The sequence below is a fragment of the Drosophila miranda genome, chromosome XL (assembly GCF_003369915.1).
Source record: "Drosophila miranda strain MSH22 chromosome XL, D.miranda_PacBio2.1, whole genome shotgun sequence".
Classification (NCBI taxonomy): Eukaryota; Metazoa; Arthropoda; class Insecta; order Diptera; family Drosophilidae; genus Drosophila; species Drosophila miranda.
The window spans coordinates 21,732,519-21,752,650 of NC_046673.1; the positions used below are offsets into that span (position 1 = coordinate 21,732,519).

The 20,132-nt window shown below is 47.9% G+C and overlaps 4 protein-coding genes across 5 annotated transcripts; all 4 read right to left on the reverse strand.

Moving 5' to 3' along the window:
- Window positions 1-9: 9 nt before the first annotated feature.
- On the reverse strand, window positions 10-1,873 carry LOC117191134 (nardilysin-like). The gene is made up of 3 exons (XM_033396099.1): window positions 1,649-1,873; window positions 302-1,578; window positions 10-212 (listed from the first exon to the last, which is right to left on the reverse strand). Exons 1-3 carry the CDS (start codon window positions 1,768-1,770, stop codon window positions 10-12), a joined length of 1,602 nt encoding a protein of 533 aa, XP_033251990.1. The 5' UTR covers window positions 1,771-1,873.
- A 1,083-nt stretch (window positions 1,874-2,956) lies between these two features.
- On the reverse strand, window positions 2,957-5,444 carry LOC117186953 (copper-transporting ATPase 1-like). The gene is made up of 3 exons (XM_033388385.1): window positions 5,128-5,444; window positions 4,278-5,066; window positions 2,957-4,216 (listed from the first exon to the last, which is right to left on the reverse strand). The coding sequence occupies exons 2-3, from the start codon at window positions 5,013-5,015 to the stop codon at window positions 3,440-3,442; spliced, it is 1,515 nt and encodes a 504-aa protein (XP_033244276.1). The 5' UTR covers window positions 5,016-5,066; window positions 5,128-5,444; the 3' UTR covers window positions 2,957-3,439.
- Window positions 5,432-6,534, reverse strand: LOC108157533 (nardilysin). Its single transcript, XM_017289675.2, has 2 exons — window positions 6,236-6,534; window positions 5,432-6,176 (listed from the first exon to the last, which is right to left on the reverse strand). Exons 1-2 carry the CDS (start codon window positions 6,511-6,513, stop codon window positions 5,453-5,455), a joined length of 1,002 nt encoding a protein of 333 aa, XP_017145164.2. The 5' UTR covers window positions 6,514-6,534; the 3' UTR covers window positions 5,432-5,452.
- Window positions 6,535-6,701: 167 nt separating this feature from the next.
- LOC117186950 (nardilysin-like) lies at window positions 6,702-18,722 on the reverse strand. Of its 2 annotated transcripts, XM_033388376.1 has the most exons (3): window positions 18,586-18,722; window positions 8,242-8,330; window positions 6,702-8,171 (listed from the first exon to the last, which is right to left on the reverse strand). In XM_033388376.1, exons 1-3 carry the CDS (start codon window positions 18,616-18,618, stop codon window positions 6,719-6,721), a joined length of 1,575 nt encoding a protein of 524 aa, XP_033244267.1. In that variant the 5' UTR covers window positions 18,619-18,722; the 3' UTR covers window positions 6,702-6,718. The 2 variants fall into 2 exon arrangements, with proteins under 2 accessions (XP_033244267.1, XP_033244269.1); XM_033388378.1 differs by lacking the exon at window positions 18,586-18,722 and having other exon boundaries at window positions 8,223-8,326.
- Window positions 18,723-20,132: the final 1,410 nt, after the last annotated feature.

A 20,132-nucleotide genomic window follows, 5' to 3' on the forward strand; every position in this document is an offset into this window, starting at 1 on the left:
ACTGTTAGCTTACTTCCTGGCACTCTGACGCTGAAGTGGCGAAATGAAATAGAACGACATACTGGCCTTGGGCTCCCCGAATTTGTCGTCCAGACGATACCACAGCTCGCAGATGTTTGTCTTCATCAGCTTCTTGGGGCACGGCGGTAGGTCCGGTTTACCCAGTTCCAGCCAAAATATCCTAAAATCCTCGGCCACAAAGGCATTGGGTTCTGGCAGGCACAGCTCCTCGATGGGATTGAATTCGTGCCACAATTTCTTCCATTGGTCGGGCATGGGGCTGGGGCTGTCGCCCACGTACGTATCCCCGAGGTAATCACCATATTGAAGTCCATTTTGTTCAGAAATCCAATCATTTCGGACATGTGCTGGTCGCTGTATTCGTAGTAGAGGCCCCTGGCGGTGAGCACATCCTTACCCGGATAATATTTGCTAGATAGCACCAGATCCTGTACGTTGTAGAGGGCCGTACGATGGGTCTGGAAACGGAATCTGGCCTCCTCAATCAACTGCTGTTTGTCATACAAAGGCCGCAGTACCGCCGAGTCCGAGGCAGCGATGAGCTTTATATAGGCAAAGGTCGCGGCCAGCACCCCATCGATGTGCTTGTAGCCTTCGTCGGTGAGGTGGATGGACAGCTTGAACAGCGAATAGATGGAGTTGAGATTGAAGCCATTATCATCGACGCCAGCCAGCAGAGAGACCGACCAACGGCGATGCCGCAGGTAGACACAGAGACTGCCAGGACCCTCCTGGCTGAGCAAATAGGCCAGGAACGCCTCCGGCTTGCTGCGGTAATACTGCCGGACACTGGGCAGCAGCCATGTCAGGTCCAGCCGACATCCGCCATCCGAGGAAGTCACATAGAACACATTCTCGTGAAACTCCGGACGGAAGGCGGTGCGATAATCGAACCGTGTGAGATTTACCGACTCCATGCCGTTGCTTGGTATCACACCAAAGTGGCGGCAGATCATCTTCTCCAGCTCCTTGAGGGAGAGGCTTGCCTGCAGGCATACGTGCATGTGATTGGCCGCATAATTGTCGCGTCGCAGCTGTTGGATCATCGCGGCGAGGGCATCCTCGGGATCCTTCTCCTTGAGCTCGGCCAAATTGTCCCAGTCGTACAGCTCATGCGGATAGTTGTCGGCGGCCAGGCTGGCCAGCAGCAGATTCCGCTGCGCCTGGTAGTCCTCGACCTCTTGCCGAAGATCCGCTATGATCGGCAGCCTCTCGCGCTCTAGGACATCCTGTTTGATCAGCAGGGCCGTCAGGTGCAACAGAGTCGAGGTTAGGTGCAGCTCGGGCACTTCAAAGTAGAACATCGTCTCCTCGCAATCGGCTCTGACGTTGCTGAAGCCCCCACATTGTTTCACATGCGACGTGAAGATGCCGTCCATGTGGAGCAGATGCTCCAAAACGTGCGTCAGGCCGCGAAAATTCTGCGGATCTTTGAACGAACCGCAGTCGACCGTCAGGGCAAGGGCGGCCGTTTTGTAGCCAACAGAGTCCCCAGTGCTCACTGGATCGGGGTCCGAAACGATCAAGGCTTTTAGGCCATTCTGGAGCAAAATGGACCTGCAATCATGGCTCAATCAGGAATGCACAAGGTTCTGTACCTCTACCCACCTCATGTGTTTCCACTTACTTGTACGATTTTTTGTCGTTTTCCGATTGATCTGGAACGTCCGTCTCTAGATTCTCAGGGCTGAATACCGGCTCCATTGCCACTTGTAAATTATCTATTTCTATGTCTACATTCTCCGCCATTTCTGCTTGTGTACTCAAAACCGATGCTCACCGATTTACAATATAAATATTTTTTTTTACTTATATTTTTGACATAACTATCGATGGCAGTACTTTATCATTGACTTTGCAGGCCTATTTAGGGAAGACAATAAATTAGTCGGATAAAAGTCGGCTCAGGCGATATCTATCTGAATATCTATCGGTCGGGTCCACACGGCTGCACTCGATACTCGCAAAAGCCAGTGCCAGAAATCGAAGCCAAACGTCGCCATTTTAAAGTTCGTCCCACTTGGATTTTTCGCAAAAGAAAAAACGCAACGCTTTGAGGAAGGAGCATATAATTTGTGTCATTTATAGCAAAGTAAGTGGCAAAACACTCAGAAGAGCATGCGCAACAGCAATTCCAAAAAAAGCTCACGTTTTTCTTCTAGAAATTGGAATTGGAAATTACAACAAGATGTCGAACCCAGAACGTATTATTTTGAATTTAGTCACTGATAATGTTGTGTTTGGTCATATCATTACTGAAAAAACTACCGAGTTCTTCCAACTTATGCACGCTGCTACTCTGTGCTTAAATGTCCCCATGGATGGCATGCGCTTCATCTACAATGGGCATATCATCAAGGCAGCGGACACACCCGGGGGGCTGGGTATGCAAAACGGCCAAGTCATCAACGTAGAGATGACTGATCCAGCATATGTTCCTACTCCGGAGTAAGCGTGTCATACCCAACACAATAAACCACTTTATAGACGAAAGAACTTTGCGAAAGAAATAAAATAAAGGTTAAACTTTCATCTATTGATGAAAAAAGGCCGAAAAAAGCTGCTCCCGTCCGAATATCGGTCCGGAGAATGCAATAAAAAAACTTACGCCGTGTCTGTGTCACATAGGGGTACGGTTTTCTGTGGGTGAACTGCTCCCTAACTTCAAAAGGCTTTAGAAAAAAATTGTGGCGTACACGTTGGCTACCAGGAGAATGTTTTCTCCTATTCAAATGGTTCTATTCAGAGTTTGAAATGTCCAAAGATTATGCCATTAGTATTTCGCACTCCATGGATTCCAGGAGAGTTATGCTTCGCTCTCGGGTTAGCGGTAGGAAAAAGGATACGCTTTTACTCTTGGATCCAGAATGTTCCAGAATGTGGCACCAAAACCCTCTCGAATATGCTTTACATTTCCGTTGTGTCTGTGTGGATGTTTGGTTTATATTTATTTATTTAATTAATTAATGGTTTAATGATCGTGCAAATTAACAATAAGTAACAATAGTTCATGTCTTTGATGTCTCTTTCTCGTGCCTTTTGACCCTTCGTTTGTTCAAGTGAACTTAATAATAGTACAATATAACTTACGATATATAAAAAAAAGAAGTCCTTATGCTTGCATATAATAATTACGGGGAGAGAAAATAAACAAAAACAAAAAAAAAAGCGAAGGATATATAAACATTATAATGAGGAGGGAAGCCAAGGGATGATAGGATGTGAGTTCGATGGAGTCTGTCGGTAAATACAAGAATTCAATAACCATGTATTATTGCATGCATATGCTCTATATACTCTATATACGTTGTATATACTATATATACATATGTATTATGTCTCGTTTTTTCGTTTTTACTTTACAAAAATGGTTACACTGCAAATTTGTTTTGTCCTGTGGCCTGTGTGGGTGTACAATTCACAGCTTTTGAAGCTCTGTGCTGTCGCTCAGGTATCGGCTCTTCACGATTTTGGTGCGTCCGTCGTACTGGTCCTCGGGATCGAGGAGTCCCTCCTCATGCTTGTCCGTCGACGAGTGACCGCCAATGCCACCGTTTCCCTGCATAAGGATCCTCGAAATGAGCGAAGTGTTTGAACGCTTGAAGGCCAACCGCTTGCCACCGACTTCGGGCAGATCGTCGAGGCCCCGATGCAGCGACAGGTTGTCCAGCTCCGACTCCGATGAGGAGCCATTGCGACGCGCCCGCTCGGCGGCCAGATGCGCCTCATACTCGGCCGTGCGCAGTGTCTTGGCCGTCGGCTTGCGGTACATCTTCAGCAGCAGCGAGGAGCACACAACGCTCACCGAACTGGCGGCCATTGCCACCGAGGCCATCCACGGCAGCAGGGTGAAACCATATGGGGCAAACAGTCCGCTGGCCAGCGGTATGCCCAACAGATTGTACATGCTGGCAAAGAAAAAGTTATATCGTATGCGACGCACTGTGCACCGCGAGAGATCCAGACAGGCGACCACATCCAGCAGATCGTTGCGCATCAGGACAATGTCCGAGGCCTCGGCAGCAACATCTGTGCCCGCAGCTATCGTGATGCCCACATCGGCCTGCGCCAGTGCCGGGCTGTCGTTCACACCATCCCCGACCATGGCCACGCGTATGCCGTGCTGCTGGATCCTTTGGATTTTGGCCACCTTATGGGATGGCAGCACCTCCGCATACACTGTCCGAATGCCAACCTGTGGAGGAAAAGGGTAAATGACTTAGGATTCCGGGAAACTCTAAATGGTAGGATCGTACTTCTCTTGCTATGCTCGCTGCCGTGTTCTTGTTGTCGCCCGTCAGCAGGACCACATCGATGCCCATACGCTTGAGCGTGTACACGGCCAAATGTGCCTCCGGCTTGACCATATCCGAGACGGCGAACATGCACACCAACTGCCCGTTCAGGGCGCACAGCACCGCCGTGTGCCCTTTGCGCTCCTCGTGCGTCATACAGTCGCAGATCTCCAGCGGCACTTCGATGGCATTCCGCTGCATCCACTCGCGATTGCCAATCAGCACTCGTATCTCCGGCCCGTCGATCAGCTTCTGCTGCTCCTCGCCGACAACGCCCTCAAGTGCCAGCAGCTGCTGTTGCGCCACATCCATGGACTTGCGCACATCCCGCTGTGGCATCAGATGCTCCACAGTGGCCCCATTCTCCACATTGATGGAGCTCTGTGGATGCTGCCGGTACAGATTCTCGTAGTTGATGATCCGCTCTGCATTGCAGGCCTGTCGCAGTGTCTGCTCGTAGTTGGAGACGCTCACGCGAATGCCGCATCCCGGCACTGCCTGGAAATGTGAACTCTTGCCGAAATTTCCGCCCTGCTGGGCGGCGGCAGCCGGTCCCACGTTGAGCACGTCCTTGGCAAAGAGCACAATGGCCGAGGCAATGGGATGTTCGCTGTTCTGTTCGGCAGCTCCCACAATGGTCAAGGCACGGGCCAGGCTGCACACTTGGGGCGGCACGAAGAGGGTGACCTTGCTGGTCATCGGTGTGCCATGGGTGATAGTTCCCGTCTTGTCGAACACGACGGTTTTCACCTGAAAAGAGCGGGAAATGATTTAGAAACCGTTCACGAGGGAATCCCCTAGAAAAGCGTACCTTGTGTGGGGAGAAGTACAAGGTTCAGTCGACTGCCCAGATCCTCGTACAGGCTTTCTTCCCAACTGAATGTTGTGGACTTCCAATCCCCATTCTCACTGCCATCGGCCAATTGATCTTCTGAAACGGAAACAGAGCTCGGCGTCTGATGGGTCTCGAGGAAGACGTCGCTGCTGTAATTGGTTCTTTCCGAAGCCCAATCGTACGCCCATTCGGTGGGCGGATTTCCAATTACCTGAATCGAAAGTTTGCGACAATGTGCGGCATTCGTGTCTACCACGAAGCTAATCATCTCCTCTTTGGTGATATTGTGCAAGGCATCGGCCTATTGTTGATTCCGATCGAACAGAAAATCCCCATTGATAATCTCCTCCCAATGGCGATCCGATTCCATGGCCAGGCTGTCGTCAGGGGCGAGCTTCGCCTGAATGAGTTTCTCCTTGGAGCGCAAAAACTCATCGTCGCGCATTTTGTTGAGGATCTGTAGCATCGCGTGGTGGAATTGATCGATGCCCCGCTCCAAATTCTTGGCTCCCTTTTTCGTTTGATGCGACGAGGCAGTAATTGAGTACCCAACAATGCCATAATAGAGCCGTACTCTGGCGTACACCTCGTAGCACAGTTTCTCCTGTGTGCACAGATATTCATGGATGGGGTCCTCAAGGATTTCCATCATCAGATCGAGGATGCTCTGCACTCGGATCGTATTCGGTCCGATTTGATAGTAGTTCATGATCACCGTGTTGGCATCGCGATCGTTGAGGGCATTACAGAGAGTGCAGTGGCTACCTTGTGGCAATTCCTTCACACTGTCCTCCAGCAATTGGGGCTCTGAAATGGCCCGACATTGGAGGCGACTGATCACCGTATTTAACAAACTGCAGGCGGACAGCTCCGTGTAGTTGCCCTCAATGAGGGCCTGAATGTACAGCTCCTGAGGGAACCGTTGAGCAAAGGCCTTGAATTCCTCCAAAGTGATGCCATTGATGCTCTTGTACTTGTCGATGGTCAGCCAATGAGACTCCTCAATCACACATGCGCGAATGTCCCTAAAAAATCAAATGGATATACCGGTTCCAGATCTAGAGTAAGAAACAGTTCCTCTCACCTGCAAAGCAGCGGCGACTTGATCAACTCATAAAAATAGAGCTCCCGGAGATTGTCGCGATAGTTATTTAGGATGGACTCCTCGAGACTGTCGGCCACACTCACAATCGCCTGGGCAATGGCCTCCACCACCAGATGGAGCTTCTCGTTGTAGCCCCGCACCTTGAGCACAAGACCCTTTTCCCCGACAGTGAAGCCATAGCTTATGCCCGCAGTGGCAGCCGCATAGAGCTGCTCGAGTACATGGACCTCCACTAACTCGACGTACAAAGAGCACATGGCACCTCTGAGGGGGATGGATCGGATCGGATCGGATAGGATAGGATTGAGGTGGTTCAAGCAATGCTGAGGGTCGCTGGACTGTTAGCTTACTTCCTGGCACTCTGACGCTGAAGTGGCGAAATGAAATAGAACGACATACTGGCCTTGGGCTCCCCGAATTTGTCGTCCAGACGATACCACAGCTCGCAGATGTTTGTCTTCATCAGCTTCTTGGGGCACGGCGGTAGGTCCGGTTTACCCAGTTCCAGCCAAAATATCCTAAAATCCTCGGCCACAAAGGCATTGGGTTCTGGCAGGCACAGCTCCTCGATGGGATTGAATTCGTGCCACAATTTCTTCCATTGGTCGGGCATGGGCTGGGGCTGTCGCCCACGTACGTATCCCCCGAGGTAATCACCATATTGAAGTCCATTTTGTTCAGAAATCCAATCATTTCGGACATGTGCTGGTCGCTGTATTCGTAGTAGAGGCCCCTGGCGGTGAGCACATCCTTACCCGGATAATATTTGCTAGATAGCACCAGATCCTGTACGTTGTAGAGGGCCGTACGATGGGTCTGGAAACGGAATCTGGCCTCCTCAATCAACTGCTGTTTGTCATACAAAGGCCGCAGTACCGCCGAGTCCGAGGCAGCGATGAGCTTTATATAGGCAAAGGTCGCGGCCAGCACCCCATCGATGTGCTTGTAGCCTTCGTCGGTGAGGTGGATGGACAGCTTGAACAGCGAATAGATGGAGTTGAGATTGAAGCCATTATCATCGACGCCAGCCAGCAGAGAGACCGACCAACGGCGATGCCGCAGGTAGACACAGAGACTGCCAGGACCCTCCTGGCTGAGCAAATAGGCCAGGAACGCCTCCGGCTTGCTGCGGTAATACTGCCGGACACTGGGCAGCAGCCATGTCAGGTCCAGCCGACATCCGCCATCCGAGGAAGTCACATAGAACACATTCTCGTGAAACTCCGGACGGAAGGCGGTGCGATAATCGAGCCGTGTGAGATTTACCGACTCCATGCCGTTGCTTGGTATCACACCAAAGTGGCGGCAGATCATCTTCTCCAGCTCCTTGAGGGAGAGGCTTGCCTGCAGGCATACGTGCATGTGATTGGCCGCATAATTGTCGCGTCGCAGCTGTTGGATCATCGCGGCGAGGGCATCCTCGGGATCCTTCTCCTTGAGCTCGGCCAAATTGTCCCAGTCGTACAGCTCATGCGGATAGTTGTCGGCGGCCAGGCTGGCCAGCAGCAGATTCCGCTGCGCCTGGTAGTCCTCGACCTCTTGCCGAAGATCCGCTATGATCGGCAGCCTCTCGCGCTCTAGGACATCCTGTTTGATCAGCAGGGCCGTCAGGTGCAACAGAGTCGAGGTTAGGTGCAGCTCGGGCACTTCAAAGTAGAACATCGTCTCCTCGCAATCGGCTCTGACGTTGCTGAAGCCCCCACATTGTTTCACATGCGACGTGAAGATGCCGTCCATGTGGAGCAGATGCTCCAAAACGTGCGTCAGGCCGCGAAAATTCTGCGGATCTTTGAACGAACCGCAGTCGACCGTCAGGGCAAGGGCGGCCGTTTTGTAGCCAACAGAGTCCCCAGTGCTCACTGGATCGGGGTCCGAAACGATCAAGGCTTTTAGGCCATTCTGGAGCAAAATGGACCTGCAATCATGGCTCAATCAGGAATGCACAAGGTTCTGTACCTCTACCCACCTCATGTGTTTCCACTTACTTGTACGATTTTTTGTCGTTTTCCGATTGATCTGGAACGTCCGTCTCTAGATTCTCAGGGCTGAATACCGGCTCCATTGCCACTTGTAAATTGTTATGATCCGCCTCTTTGCCACCCTGGCCTATCGTTCCCAGCTAGCTCACGGGGAAGTCAGTGGTGTTTCCGACCCGATAAGCCAGGGGACGGATTGAACAAAACAAAAACAAAAAAAAACATACAAAAAAACAAATCTAATTTATAGGACAGACTTGTCCTCGTTGGCACTTTCGTCAGTGGGGATAGTTGGTTTCGTTATCCCTAGCAGGGTCCCACCCTTCCATGAGCGCCACCTTTTGAATTCGCTCCCTTTTCATATTCAGGGTCCCGCTCTTCTTCTCGCTCTCGTCCCACCCAACTACCGTTTTCTATTCACTCATGACTCTTTTCAAATTTTCCATTTTATATCCATTATATTTTCTTATTTATCTTGAACATTATTAATTAATAATCTAGGTTTATATAAAGGAAACAAATACTAACACAAAAATACTAACAAAAAAAATAAACCCTATTTCGGCCGAATTGGCAGCCCCCTTTGATAGAGGTTGTTGCTTCCTGATGCTTGCTGATGTTTACGTTTGATCGTGGTGTTTTTTTATATGATCGTGATATATTGTTTAATTGTGGGTCGGACGGGTGTAGATGTGTGAAATGTGGTGATGTTATGTGATGTGTTATGAATGAGAGTATGTATACATGCGTGGGTTGTGTGTGATGTGGGTGGATGAAGGTGTGTGATATTGATTCGTGTGGGTGTATTTCTGCTTTGAAGTCCGGATTCTTTCCCCGGGGGGCTGGTGTGTGGGGACAGAAACGTGTCTCCAGTCGGTGCTCCGCTGACGGTTCCTTGGTGCCGGTGCTCCGCTGACGGTTCTCGCACCAGTTTTCCGGCCTGGCCAGTACCGGGCTGCTGCTGCCGATGTCCGCCGCTTCCGCTGATGTTGATGCCTGCCGCTGATGTCTTGGTGGGATCGTCGTCTCCACGATCACCAATTTTGTTTCCTTTTTTCTTTCAGGGCACGTGCGGCCTCCACTATTCTCCACCGGAAACTCTCTCTTTTTTTTCTTCCTCGCCCCGTTTCCTTTTCTCCCACGCAACTCTGCCACTGCTTCCCAGGATCCACTATAGATGCCGCTGTCTCTTTCTTCTCCAGCCCTGATACCTATCGGCTCTCTCCAAAACCGCCCATAACACCACACTACCGTTTCCAGGATTACTCCGCCGAAACGGGAGTGCCAAGCTGGCGGGCTTTTTCAATTAAGGGGCCCCAAACGTAGGCCATCGCCCACACCCTGAGATTGAGAGTCTCTGGCTCCATCGACTGAGATGCCTGGGCTACTGCTTCAGATCCTTTGCGTGAAACACCCCAATACGTGAGCCTTGCAACGTCTCCAGCTCGTACAGACTGTTGCCCATACTCCGGATCACTCGGCACTTGACGTATTTTGGGCTGAACTTCGCGTTGATGTTGTTTTTAAATTTGCTCAACACGAAATTCCGCTTATATATCTCCTGACCCGGTAAGTACCTAATTTCTCGAGCTTTTCGATTATACCTGTTCTTCGCTCTGTTGTAGGCTTCATGAGAGTTTCCTCGGACCTCATCTCGGACTATCTCCATCTTGTCACTCCTCGCCAAGGGTGACATTTGTGCATCATTTAGGGCGCCCAGTCTGCGTGCCAATTTATAATCTCGGCCGCTAGTAAACATGTGCTGCCCAAACAACACAAAGTATGGCGACGTCCCGATACCCGTGTGTATAGCGCTCCTAGCCACACACTGGATCTCCGTCAGCTTCTCGTCCCAGCGCGTGTGATCCTCACTAGCGTATGTCCTTATTGCTGCCAGTACAGTCTGGTTCACTCGTTCGGCCGCGTTCGCCTGCGGTGCATAGTTCCCCGACTTCAGGTGCGTTATGCTTCTCCTATCCAGGAATTGAGAGAATTCAGCTGACACAAATTGCTTTCCATTATCGGTATGCACTATTTCAGGCACGCCAAACTGCGCGAAGACCTCGGCGTGCAAGAATCGGATCACGGCCGAAGACGTCGCCTTAGGCAAAGCCTTCAACCAGACATATCTGGACATGTGATCGAGGACTATTAGTATGACCACATTGCCACTTCGAGTCCTCGGATATGGACCCAGGAAATCCAGGTACAGTTTTTGAATCGGCCTCTCGGTTCTGGTTTCGGCCCCCATGAGTTGAATGTTTTGTTTCTTTGCAGGTGTTACAATCAGCCACATATGCCTTCACCTGCACGGTCATCCGGGGCCAATAATAGAACTGTCGCAGCCGTCCCAGTGTCCTCGCGATTCCTCCATGCATTGCCACATCGCTGTCGTGAGCCTGTTGGATCAGTGTGCTCGTCAGGGCTTCCGGGATCCATAGCTTCCACGAAAACTCCTCTAATTCCGGCCGGCCAAATTGTGTGCGCTTAAACAGCAGTCCTTCCTCCACCTTCAGGTCTGGGAATTCATCCTCATCGCTCTGGACCGACTCAATTTTTCTTCGGTATTCTTCATCCTCGAAGGCTGTGGTGTCGAACTCCAGGAAGTCGATAGCGTCCACGTCAAAGGGACGTGACAGCATATCGGCGACGATATTTTCCTTTCCTTTGCGGTGCTCGATTTCGAAGTCATAAGCCTGGAGAGCCAACGACCACCTGGCTAGCCTCCCATCCAGTGCTTTGAATCGCATGAGCCACTGCAAACTCGCGTGATCTGTTATCACCGTGAATGGCATCAGTTCTACGTATGCACGGAACTTCTCTATGGCTCTTACCGCCGCCAGACACTCCTTCTCTGGCACGCTATAGTTGAGCTGTGCACCTCTTAGCTTCGCCGAAAAGAATGCGATCGGGTGCTCTGCTCCTTCATCATCCCTCTGGAAGAGAACTGCTCCAATCCCCACGTGGCTCGCATCACACTGGATGAAGAAGTGCTTCTTAAAGTCTGGGTGATGTAGCACGAGGGCACTGGTAAGTGCTTTTTTGAGCTCCTCGAACGATTTTCCTGCCTCCTCCGTCAGCTTAAATTGCCCTTTTCCTTTCAGACAGTCTGTCAGAGGAGCCGAGAGTGCCGAGAAATTTCGGATAAACCGCCGAAACCAGCCAGCTGTCCCCAAAAATCTCCGGATTTGTCTCACGTTCCTTGGCATTGGTATTTGGGTTATCGCCTGTACTTTCTCCGGATCTGTCCTAAGTGCGCCGTCGCCTACGATGTACCCTAAATACTTTAAATATTTATAGCCGAATTTCGATTTTTTTCTTCCAATTGTCAGGTTTGCCTCCTTGAGACACTTGGCCACTTCCTCTAACAGGTGTATATGCTCCTCAAACGTCCGGGAAATAACTAGTAGATCGTCTAAGTATACAAAGACATGGCTTCGGAGTCGTTGTGGAATTACTCGATCCATCAACCGACACAGCCGTTGGGCTGCATTGCACAACCCGAAGGGCATCGATTTAAATTGATAGAGTGGTCTGCCCGGCACCGTGAATGCTGTGTACGTCCGACTTTCAGGCTCCAGCTCTATCTGCCAAAATGCGTGCTTTAAATCGATGCTGCTGATGTACACCGTATCCTCTACGCGGCTCAGAATTGACTCGATGCTCTGCAGCGGGTAAGCATCCTTCACGGTTAATTTGTTTAGTTTCCGCGCATCCAGACACAATCGGTTTTTTCCCGGCTTACGTACCAGCGTCACGCGGTTGCTCCACGGGCTCTCGCTGGTTTCGATGACTCCGAGGCGCAACATTTCGCCCACCTCGGCAAACAACAGCTCTTGCACCGCGGGAGACACCGGGTAGAATCGCTCCTTTACGGGTACGGATCCCTCGATTAATTGAATTTCGTGCCTTTCGAGCGTCGTTCTTCCCAAACCATGTGTGTCGAATGCCCTGAAGTTGTTCTTCACCTGGTCCAGACGTGTCTGCTGCGTGTGCGTCAATTCGTGCGGTTCCGTTGGTCTACTCCTAGTCAGCACCTCAGCATCAATTTCGGCTAATTCCTTGTGTCGTTCTAGGCCTACTATATGCGGAGCCAGACCAAACTTCCGCCAGAAATCGACCCCTAGGTACAGCGGTTGTTTCAGCGAGGGACACAGGAACAACTCCATAGTCTGCTTCTAGCCTCCATACGTCATTACTGTCGACACATGTCCCAGTATTTTATGAGGAGTGCCGCCCGCTATTTGTACTGAGAATTTCTTTATGTCTTGAAGTTTCAGCTCCAATTCTCCTATCAGTTCCAGGCCACCTTTCCCCAGAAGGCTCACCGATGCCCCTGTATCCAGTAGTCCCATCAGCGTCCTCGGGCCCAACTTCACTCGTGCGAATGGCCTGTCATCCTGACGAATTGCCGAGTGGACTGCAGCACACACCTGAAGCCGCCTTCTCTTTCGCCCCTGAAACCTGTCCCGAGCCCGCTGTGCTCTGACTGCTCCCGTTCGGATACTCTCATCGAGTTCGTCCCCCATTATACGATTCCTGGCCTGTTCGTACTGCCGCTGTCTTTCCTTTATCGGGTAATACCGCTTGGTTAACCTTATATATGGTAGTGTAAATATTCTTATTGCTACTTCTTTCCTTAGGGGTATCTAATTTAACGTTGGAGGGCCTATCTATTGGCTGCTTCGCGGCGACGTGGAACTCGACTCCTCCAATTGCGTCGTGCTCCTTTTTGCGTTTCCCGGCCGACATTTAGGACATTTAGGGAGGATGACCCCGGCCAGCCCGCACTTGTAGCAGAACAGGTTACGTACGGCCGACTCACACTCAAAATAGGTGTGACCCGGCTGAGCGCAATTCCAGCACTTCAGCTGGGTGCGGTCGCCTCCGGATTCCCTCGTCCTATGGACAGCATCCAATGCCTCGGTCTGTTCCTCCGGGTCGTGAGTGTTCGCATCCAATTCATGTACTTTGTGATCTTCCCTGCGCCTACTACCCCCATGGTCTGGACCGCTCCTTGTCCATCGCGTCGCCAGCAGTTTCTCGGCGTCCGCACACTCTTCTCGCAGCTTCTGGAGATTTGGTATCTGCATTGGATAAATCACCCTCGAAATTGCATTCCTAATATTGATCTTTATGATCTTTATTAGATCATAATCCGAGAACGGATTCAGCAATCTCGACCTCAACACCAACATCTCCTGGATGTACTGGTCCGCCGACTCCCCGCGGCGTTGTCGGCGTTCCCTGAGCACTTGCTCTCGCTCGAACTCTGTCCGACGAACTTGAAACTGCTGCTGGAGACCATATCTCAGATTCGGCCAGTCCGGCATTCCTACCGTCCGCACATGCATCCAGTACCAATCCCTTGCGTGGCCACTGACCAATGTGTGAAAGGCTTTCAACACCTCCGCCCACGGTACCTGGTACGACGTCTGTAGATGCTCCACCCGGAATATGAATTCCGCCACGGGCATCCCCTTTGGATCGCCGTCGAAGCTAAGTCCCCATCTTCGTATCTGCACTTGCTCCTGCCTAGCCTCTCCGAAACTCGGTCGATTCCTGTTAGGGTTTGCTCCTGCGCCCATCCCGTTGAACAGCCACTCCTCCACGGGTCTCTGATCGGCTTGGGTCCTCTGATCGGCCTCCAATGTTCGGTTGTCCACGAACAAGTGCGTTGGATGTGCTTGCTGGTTCGCGGGTGCTTCCTGTTGACCTCCGCATGTACGTTTTCCGCCACTTGCGACGGCCCTTCCGGCCTACTGCCGGCTTTACCGTCCTGGGACCGAGTCGTCGGCATGTTGTACGGCTGGTACCTGCGCTGTGCCTCTGGGCTACGCCTTGTCTTTCCCGACCCTTTAAAAATCTCCGGGTCACTCATCAACCAATTTTCCTAACGTACTCCTTTGCTTCGTCTATTCCCTATTTACTTAACTATCTTGGTGATAAATAAATTGGATTGTTTATTATCTGTTTATTATTATTAGTTCCAGGCTAATTAATCCTCAATACCTTCAATCGTAACGAGAAAACAAATAAATAAATAGTGCAATAAATAAATAAGCGAATAATTAATTCAATGTTTAGATAACCAAATAAATAAATTTAAATACATAAATCGGTTAATTTAAATCAATAAATTGATAAATCTAAATATCCAAACTGATTCAATCAAATAAATAAACACCTACATCTACAATTAATCGCCTAATTAAATGCAACACTAAATAACTAAATACTTCCTCTCCCAAACAAAAACTCTTTTTCCGATGACTTGCCTAATGCCTACTTCTAAAATTGCTTCCAAACAATGCTAGCGAGGATCGTCAGTCCTAAAAAAAAAAATGATTTCCCTTTGGGTTTTCTTGCTTCGGCTTTCCAATAGTCTGCTAAATCACTAACAAAAAAAAACATATAATTCCCAAACTGCTTCAGACAAAAATTCACCTTTAATTTGTTTGGTGGGACGAGAGACAACTGCATTAATTGTTTTGCAGGTGAGCGGACCCCCTTCTTTTCCCCTTGCTATTTACCTTCGCTTACTTTTTCTGAGTGCCAACTCCCTTTGCTGTTTCCTCCCTCAGATCGCCGTGGATCCCCCAGAATCGGACAACGACGTTAATGCCTCTGGACATAACCCGGACCACGACTCGACAGATCCTCCGGCACCTCTTCCTCTTTTCAGATCCAGACAGCGAGCTCCACGAGTCGGGCAACGAGGCTACTACCACCTGGTAATACCTGGACCACAACTCGGGACACACACTTCCTTCCCTTCTACCTCCGATACATAACTACCATGTCCATTTTCCTCTCTTCTACTCCTCTCAGCGGCTACGACGGCTAGGATTTATTCCCGGCTCGCGGACCGGCTGAGTTTCGTTCTACCAGGGTTCCATTTTACACCGGGTCTTTAAGACTCGCGTTTAAAATCGATCCCTTCTATTACCATTGGGCGCCATTTGTTATGATCCGCCTCTTTGCCACCCTGGCCCATGATGCAATTATACAAGGTGGTCTCGTCGGGAGCCGAAGTTCGTTCGTGCTGTCCCTTATCGTCAGTGCATGCTTGCTTGTTGATGAAGGTTGTTTACGGACGAATTGTTTGATATATTCTTAGCCCTTATGTCCCGACAACAACAAAATTATAAAAGCATATAAAAAAAATACCACAGAATTAGAAATAATCTTTATATATTATGTAAAAGAACATTTTAATATAACTAAAAATGTTGAAGAAAAATTATTAATGGCTGCATAAAATTTAAATATTAATATATCAGTAAAATCATTTTATTTTAAAATTTTAAAACCCACGGGCCTGTTAAGGGTTAATCAACATCAACATATACCGTCTCACTCACACTCACTATACTATGTGCCCTTCACTCGCACTTATTGCTAGCATACGTTAATGGACTAACTATTGCCGACGAGACCACCTTGTATAATTGCATCATGCCCTGGCCTATCGTTCCCAGCTAGCTCACGGGGAAGTCAGGGGTGTTTCCGACCCGATAAGCCAGGGGACGGATTGAACAAAACAAAAACAAAAAAAAACATACAAAAAAACAAATCTAATTTATAGGACAGACTTGTCCTCGTTGGCACTTTCGTCAGTGGGGATAGTTGGTTTCGTTATCCCTAGCAGGGTCCCACCCTTCCATGAGCGCCACCTTTTGAATTCGCTCCCTTTTCATATTCAGGGTCCCGCTCTTCTTCTCGCTCTCGTCCCACCCAACTACCGTTTTCTATTCACTCATGACTCTTTTCAAATTTTCCATTTTATATCCATTATATTTTCTTATTTATCTTGAACATTATTAATTAATAATCTAGGTTTATATAAAGGAAACAAATTCTAACACAAAAATACTAACTATACTACTACTACTATACTACTAATACTGGCCTATCGTTCCCAGCTAGTTCACGGTGAAGTCAGGGGTGCTTCCGACCCGATAAGCCAGGGGACGGATTGAACAAAACAAAAACAAAAAAAACATACAAAAAAACAAATCTAATTTATAGGACAGACTTGTCCTCGTTGGCACTTTCGTCAGCGGGGATAGTTGGTTTCGTTATCCCTAGCATGGTCCCACCCTTCCATGAGCGCCACCTTTTGAATTCGCTCCCTTTTCATATTCAGGGTCCCGCTCTTCTTCTCGCTCTCGTCCCACCCAACTACCGTTTTCTATTCACTCATGACTCTTTTCAAATTTTCCATTTTATATCCATTATATTTTCTTATTTATCTTGAACATTATTAATTAATAATCTAGGTTTATATAAAGGAAACAAATTCTAACACAAAAATACTAACTATACTACTACTACTATACTACTAATACTGGCCTATCGTTCCCAGCTAGTTCACGGTGAAGTCAGGGGTGCTTCCGACCCGATAAGCCAGGGGACGGATTGAACAAAACAAAAACAAAAAAAACATACAAAAAAACAAATCTAATTTATAGGACAGACTTGTCCTCGTTGGCACTTTCGTCAGCGGGGATAGTTGGTTTCGTTATCCCTAGCAGGGTCCCACCCTTCCATGAGCGCCACCTTTTGAATTCGCTCCCTTTTCATATTCAGGGTCCCGCTCTTCTTCTCGCTCTCGTCCCACCCAACTACCGTTTTCTATTCACTCATGACTCTTTTCAAATTTTCCATTTTATATCCATTATATTTTCTTATTTATCTTGAACATTATTAATTAATAATCTAGGTTTATATAAAGGAAACAAATATTAACACAAAAATACTAACTATACTACTACTACTATACTACTAATACTGGCCTATCGTTCCCAGCTAGCTCACGGTGAAGTCAGGGGTGTTTCCGACCCGATAAGCCAGGGGACGGATTGAACAAAACAAAAACAAACATACAAAAAAACAAATCTAATTTATAGGACAGACTTGTCCTCGTTGGCACTTTCGTCAGCGGGGATAGTTGGTTTCGTTATCCCTAGCAGGGTCCCACCCTTCCATGAGCGCCACATTTTGAATTCGCTCCCTTTTCATATTCAGGGTCCCGCTCTTCTTCTCGCTCTCGTCCCACCCAACTACCGTTTTCTATTCACTCATGACTCTTTTCAAATTTTCCATTTTATATCCATTATATTTTCTTATTTATCTTGAACATTATTAATTAATAATCTAGGTTTATATAAAGGAAACAAATATTAACACAAAAATACTAACTATACTACTACTACTATACTACTAATACTGGCTTATCGTTCCCAGCTAGCTCACGGGGAAGTCAGGGGTGTTTCCGACCCGATAAGCCAGGGGACGGATTGAACAAAACAAAAACAAAAAAAAACATACAAAAAAACAAATCTAATTTATAGGACAGACTTGTCCTCGTTGGCACTTTCGTCAGCGGGGATAGTTGGTTTCGTTATCCCTAGCATGGTCCCACCCTTCCATGAGCGCCACCTTTTGAATTCGCTCCCTTTTCATATTCAGGGTCCCGCTCTTCTTCTCGCTCTCGTCCCACCCAACTACCGTTTTCTATTCACTCATGACTCTTTTCAAATTTTCCATTTTATATCCATTATATTTTCTTATTTATCTTGAACATTATTAATTAATAATCTAGGTTTATATAAAGGAAACAAATACTAACACAAAAATACTAACAAAAAAAATAAACCCTATTTCGGCCGAATTGGCAGCCCCCTTTGATAGAGGTTGTTGCTTCCTGATGCTTGCTGATGTTTACGTTTGATCGTGGTGTTTTTTTATATGATCGTGATATATTGTTTAATTGTGGGTCGGACGGGTGTAGATGTGTGAAATGTGGTGATGTTATGTGATGTGTTATGAATGAGGGTATACCCATACATGCGTGGGTTGTGTGTGATGTGGGTGGATGAAGGTGTGTGATATTGATTCGTGTGGGTGTATTTCTGCTTTGAAGTCCGGATTCTTTCCCCGGGGGGGTTGGTGTGTGGGGACAGAAACGTGTCTCCAGTCGGTGCCCCGCTGACGGTTCCTTGGTGCCGGTGCTCCGCTGACGGTTCTCGCAACAGTTTTCCGGCCTGGCCAGTACCGGGATGCTGCTGCCGATGTCCGCCGCTTCCGCTGATGTTGATGCCTGCCGCTGATGTCTTGGTGGGATCGTCGTCTCCACGATCACCAATTTTGTTTCCTTTTTTTCTTCCAGGGCACCGCACGTGCCTCCACCATTCTCCACCGGAAACTTTTTTTTTTTTCTTCCTCCTCCCGTTTCCTTTTCTCCCACGCAACTCTGCCACTCTTCCCAGGATCCACTATAGATGCCGCTGTCTCTTTCTTCTCCAGGCCTGATACCTATCGGCTCTCTCCAAAACCGCCCATAACAAAATTATCTATTTCTATGTCTACATTCTCCGCCATTTCTGCTTGTGTACTCAAAACCGATGCTCACCGATTTACAATATAAATATTTTTTTACTTATATTTTTGACATAACTATCGATGGCAGTACTTTATCATTGACTTTGCAGGCCTATTTAGGGAAGACAATAAATTAGTCGGATAAAAGTCGGCTCAGGCGATATCTATCTGAATATCTATCGGTCGGGTCCACACGGCTGCACTCGATACTCGCAAAAGCCAGTGCCAGGAATCGAAGCCAAACGTCGCCATTTTAAAGTTCGTCCCACTTGGATTTTTCGCAAAAGAAAAAACGCAACGCTTTGAGGAAGGAGCATATAATTTGTGTCATTTATAGCAAAGTAAGTGGCAAAACACTCAGAAGAGCATGCGCAACAGCAATTCCAAAAAAAAGCTCACGTTTTTCTTCTAGAAATTGGAATTGGAAATTACAACAAGATGTCGAACCCAGAACGTATTATTTTGAAAGTAGTCACTCATAATGTTGAGCTTGGTCATATCATTACTGACAAAACTACCGAGTTCTTCCAACTTATGCGCGCTGCTACTCTGCGCGCAAATGTCCCCATGGATGGCATGCGCTTCATCTACAATGGGCATATCATCAAGGCAGCGGACACACCCGGGGGCTGGGTATGCAAAACGGCCAAGTCATCAACGTAGAGATGACTGATCCAGCAAATGTTCCTACTCCGGAGTAAGCGTGTCATACCCAACACAATAAACCACTTTATAGACGAAAGAACTTTGCGAAAGAAATAAAATAAAGGTTAAACTTTCATCTATTGATGAAAAAAGGCCGAAAAAAGCTGCTCCCGTCCGAATATCGGTCCGGAGAATGCAATAAAAAAACTTACGCCGTGTCTGTGTCACATAGGGGTACGGTTTTCTGTGGGTGAACTGCTCCCTAACTTCAAAAGGCTTTAGAAAAAAATTGTGGCGTACACGTTGGCTACCAGGAGAATGTTTTCTCCTATTCAAATGGTTCTATTCAGAGTTTGAAATGTCCAAAGATTATGCCATTAGTATTTCGCACTCCATGGATTCCAGGAGAGTTATGCTTCGCTCTCGGGTTAGCGGTAGGAAAAAGGATACGCTTTTACTCTTGGATCCAGAATGTTCCAGAATGTGGCACCAAAACCCTCTCGAATATGCTTTACATTTCCGTTGTGTCTGTGTGGATGTTTGGTTTATATTTATTTATTTAATTAATTAATGGTTTAATGATCGTGCAAATTAACAATAAGTAACAATAGTTCATGTCTTTGATGTCTCTTTCTCGTGCCTTTTGACCCTTCGTTTGTTCAAGTGAACTTAATAATAGTACAATATAACTTACGATATATAAAAAAAAGAAGTCCTTATGCTTGCATATAATAATTACGGGGAGAGAAAATAAACAAAAACAAAAAAAAAAGCGAAGGATATATAAACATTATAATGAGGAGGGAAGCCAAGGGATGATAGGATGTGAGTTCGATGGAGTCTGTCGGTAAATACAAGAATTCAATAAC

Coding starts and splice junctions, on each gene's coding strand:
- LOC117191134 (XM_033396099.1), bottom strand. CDS start 1,770: ATGGCGGAGAATGTAGACATAGAAATAGATAATTTACAAGTGGCAATG. Junction 1,579..1,648: donor AACGACAAAAAATCGTACAA/GTAAGTGGAAAC, acceptor CCATGATTGCAG/GTCCATTTTGCTCCAGAATG. Junction 213..301: donor GGTGATTACCTCGGGGATAC/GTACGTGGGCGA, acceptor TGTGCCTGCCAG/AACCCAATGCCTTTGTGGCC.
- LOC117186953 (XM_033388385.1), bottom strand. CDS start 5,015: ATGACCAGCAAGGTCACCCTCTTCGTGCCGCCCCAAGTGTGCAGCCTG. Junction 4,217..4,277: donor CAGCGAGCATAGCAAGAGAA/GTACGATCCTAC, acceptor TTTCCTCCACAG/GTTGGCATTCGGACAGTGTA.
- LOC108157533 (XM_017289675.2), bottom strand. CDS start 6,513: ATGTGCTCTTTGTACGTCGAGTTAGTGGAGGTCCATGTACTCGAGCAG. Junction 6,177..6,235: donor AAGTCGCCGCTGCTTTGCAG/GTGAGAGGAACT, acceptor TTGATTTTTTAG/GGACATTCGCGCATGTGTGA.
- LOC117186950 (XM_033388376.1), bottom strand. CDS start 18,618: ATGGCGGAGAATGTAGACATAGAAATAGATAAT. Junction 8,331..18,585: donor TAGACATAGAAATAGATAAT/TTTGTTATGGGC, acceptor GATCATAACAAT/TTACAAGTGGCAATGGAGCC. Junction 8,172..8,241: donor AACGACAAAAAATCGTACAA/GTAAGTGGAAAC, acceptor CCATGATTGCAG/GTCCATTTTGCTCCAGAATG.